The sequence below is a fragment of the Gossypium hirsutum genome, chromosome A07, assembly GCF_007990345.1.
Source record: "Gossypium hirsutum isolate 1008001.06 chromosome A07, Gossypium_hirsutum_v2.1, whole genome shotgun sequence".
Classification (NCBI taxonomy): domain Eukaryota; kingdom Viridiplantae; phylum Streptophyta; class Magnoliopsida; order Malvales; family Malvaceae; genus Gossypium; species Gossypium hirsutum.
The window spans coordinates 68,039,457-68,042,969 of NC_053430.1; the positions used below are offsets into that span (position 1 = coordinate 68,039,457).

Genomic DNA, 3,513 nt, shown 5'->3' on the forward strand with positions numbered 1-3,513 from the left:
CACTGAGCGGATTGGGTTGCGTCTTTATGTAGGATGGTAAGGTAATTGCTTATGCGTCTCAGCAGTTAAAGTCACATGAACGCAATTATCTGACACATGATTTAGAGCTGACCGCTATAGTATTTGCTTTGAAGATTTGGAAACATTATTTGTATGGGGAAAAGGGCTATATTTATAAGGATCATAAAAGTTTAAAATATCTCATCACCCAAAAAGAGTTAAATTTGTAACCGTGGGATTGAATTGCTGAAAGACTATAATTGTATAATTGATTACCATCTTGGAAAAATAAATGTAGTGACTATTACTTTAAATCAAAAGTCAATAGTTGAGCTGAGATCAGTGTTTATTCAATTAAGTATATGTGATGATGACAGTTTATAACCTGAATTGAAAGTAAAGCCTTTATTGTTTAATCGAATAAAAGAGTAACAATCCACAAATGCTAAGCTAGCATTAAAAAAAAAAGGGTTGCTCAACAATACGATAATGAAAATTTCAACATTTGTGTAAATATTTCACCTTTTGATCAACATATGATATATAATATGCTTTCTTTGCAAAATGGCACTTAAATAGAAATGGAGTAAGGTTTTTTAATTTATTATTATTAATTTTTTTTTTTTACTAAACCTATCAGTAAGAAAAAGAAAATGGGGGAAAATGTAAATTGAAAAAATAGAAATGGAAATCCAAAAATCCCCTCCTCAAATTCACTCAATCTTAGTCTTCCCCTCCCCTCCCCTCCCCTCCCCTTCTCTTTCTCATTCCCTCTCCTTCTCCCTCCTTCGCCTTCGGAACCCTTCATTTTCCAGAAGCTTGAAATACCATTTCTCTCTTTTGGTATTTCAAATCCCCCCCCCCCCAAAAAAAAACCCTAATTTTCTCTACAATCCTAAACCAAATCTCTTTCTTTCTTTTCCGGATAAATAATCAGGTATTTAATCAACGTTCGATCATTTTTTATTTAAATCTCATAATTTTCATTCGCATTATTACATCATCTTCCCTTTTATCGATCTCCGAATTTACGTTGTTTGCCCTTCGTTTTAATCGCACGCCTTTCCTCTTTCAAGTTTCTTGCTATTCATTTTAATTGCATGATCATCATTTTTTTCCCATTGGTTTTACTGGGTAATTTGTACGACAGAATCTACAGATAGGGTTTTCAGACTTGAGTTATTTAGGCCGTTTGCATCGAATGAAACATTACATGGGTTTTCTAAGATTTATTTTTATTTGTTTATTTTGCTTCACAATTCAGATATTCTTTTTGGGTTTTCGTTTACCATTTAACACTGAATCTATCATTATTGATGTCATAGAATCGATGTGAATTGGAGCGGTTGGAATTTTCCTTGTACAGAATTACTCCTCATCTGGTGCTTCAGATTATAATAAACTGGATTTAATGGAGGCTAACGTTTGTGACATTAATCACTTAGATGCCGATGTTCTTTTGCCTCCTAGGAAGCGCCTGTTAGCAGGTTTTAAGAAACAGGCTTCGAATGCTAATGGTACTTCAGATCAGCCATCAGCTGCTTCTTCCACTTCATCTCCTCCGTCGCCTTCACCATCATCTGCTACTTCATCAACTGATTTTAATATTCATCTTAATAATCTATTGAGTTCCCATGTCAATGACCCAAACCTTTCTCCTGAGAAGATTTTTGAGGCCTCGAGAGCTGCATCAATAGCTGCTGCTAAGGCTGCAGAGGCTGCCAGAGCTGCAGCAGAGGAGAAGGCTGCAATTGCAGCTAAAGCCATCGCTGCAGCTAAGAGTGCATTGGACTTGGTAGCAACATTTTCTGAAGATGCTGGTAGTAAGGATAGATACCTAAAAAGGAATAAGCTCAAGAAGCATGTCCCTGTTCAAGCCTTGTACAAAAAAGACCAACAACCAATTGAGAATTCTAGGGTGGATGAAGATCTAGTCAGTAGATTGAACCGGGCAATCAATAGTTCTCCAAGAATCTCAAAGGATTCACTAAAATCTGAATGGAGAGGTCATCAACGGAAAAGGCCTAAGAGCTTGCCAACCTTTGATAACACAAAGGTTTCCAATGGGGGTATCATGTTGGGAGGAAGCCCATCTTCTACCTGCAATGGAGCTATGATAGCAGTTGAAATTGATTCCGATGACTTGGTTGAGGAGCATGTTAAAGTGGAGGCAAAGGTAGCCAATTACAAAAAATCCAGACCGTCAATGTTGGATAATGGTGAAGCAGAATCAGGTTATCTGAAGGAAAAAGCCAACGAAGATGCGTATTCCTTTGGTAAAAAGAGAGGAAGAGTGAAGCTAAAGAAGTTGCCCTTGAGCATTTGTTCCTATAGGGATCGAGTGAATCTTAAGGAAGAGATGATTACTAAGAACATGGGCAATTCGACTGCTGTTGTTAAGCCTGTGTTTTTCTCTGGAACCCTCTGCTGATGGTTTTCAAGGCCTCTGCATGTATCGAACAAAAGTATATCATGCAATCATAAATTTGAGTTATGTTCATATAGCAGGTGGCTTCAATTGTTAGAGACAATAGCTGAGGTAGGATTCACAGTTGTCTTTTTATAGAAATGGAGTTCACACTCCGTTTTATCTTTTTTGCTCATCTCCGGTTTTGTAGTTGAATTTGACAGAATGTACATTTGAATGTTCAAATTGCTTGCCTCTAACAGAATAACAGCAATAATTGAAGTTGAGGTAAAGAGGGATGCAATGCAATAAATATTAGATGTTTCTTCCTTGTTACTTTTTGCATATTCATCCTACTTTCTGGGATGATCCATGTTAACTTTAATGCCTTTGGTATTGTTTTTTCAGCAGTTGAATTATTTATATTATTTTTCTTCTCTCTCTCCTCTTTTTTAATCTTGTTTCAATGTAGTTGCTTAATAATTCATAATCTGTGTCTTGTCTAAAATATTTAAATCATAGCTGCTGTTTAATTCATGCCAATTATAATGTATTTATCCATCTCCATCATTACAACATGGTATTAATCGGAGACTTGTTGGGTAAAATGGTAGAAGAGTTAGTCTAGTTTTATTCATGAAACACTCAGAGAGCTTACCCCCAACACGAATCCAACCAGCCTACACTCAAGACATAATCAGACTCTTATGACATCACTGACAAAAAAGACAACACCAAATATGTTGGGTCAAAAGATTCGGACAAGTGGATCAGCTGAACCCAACTTCTAAATTTTGTGAGTTTGCACATGCTTCCAGCTGGACCAAGTGGGTTGATCTGCAGTGACACCGTTGCATTCTATTTTGTAATTTCTGTTTTGTCTTATTTAAAATCTACAGCAAATTTTCTAGATTCAAACTGAAGAAAAAGATTAATTTATCTATACTAGAATGCGACCTTGTTGCGGACAAAACAATAACGAATTACAGATAGCAATTGTAAAAGAATTGAAAATTTAAAAATATATATTGCATAAAATCTTAAAATAAATAAAAAATATTGTAAAAAGAAATGTATATTAAATAATATATCACATAGAACTATAT

At 35.4% G+C, this 3,513-nt stretch overlaps 1 protein-coding gene across 1 annotated transcript; it reads left to right on the forward strand.

The window, feature by feature from the left end:
* Positions 1–659: 659 nt before the first annotated feature.
* Positions 660–2,731, forward strand: LOC107909280 (uncharacterized). Its single transcript, XM_016836755.2, has 2 exons — positions 660–937; positions 1,326–2,731. The coding sequence occupies exon 2, from the start codon at positions 1,412–1,414 to the stop codon at positions 2,429–2,431; it is 1,020 nt and encodes a 339-aa protein (XP_016692244.1). The 5' UTR covers positions 660–937; positions 1,326–1,411; the 3' UTR covers positions 2,432–2,731.
* Positions 2,732–3,513: the final 782 nt, after the last annotated feature.

Coding starts and splice junctions, on each gene's coding strand:
- LOC107909280 (XM_016836755.2), top strand. CDS start 1,412: ATGGAGGCTAACGTTTGTGACATTAATCACTTAGATGCCGATGTTCTT.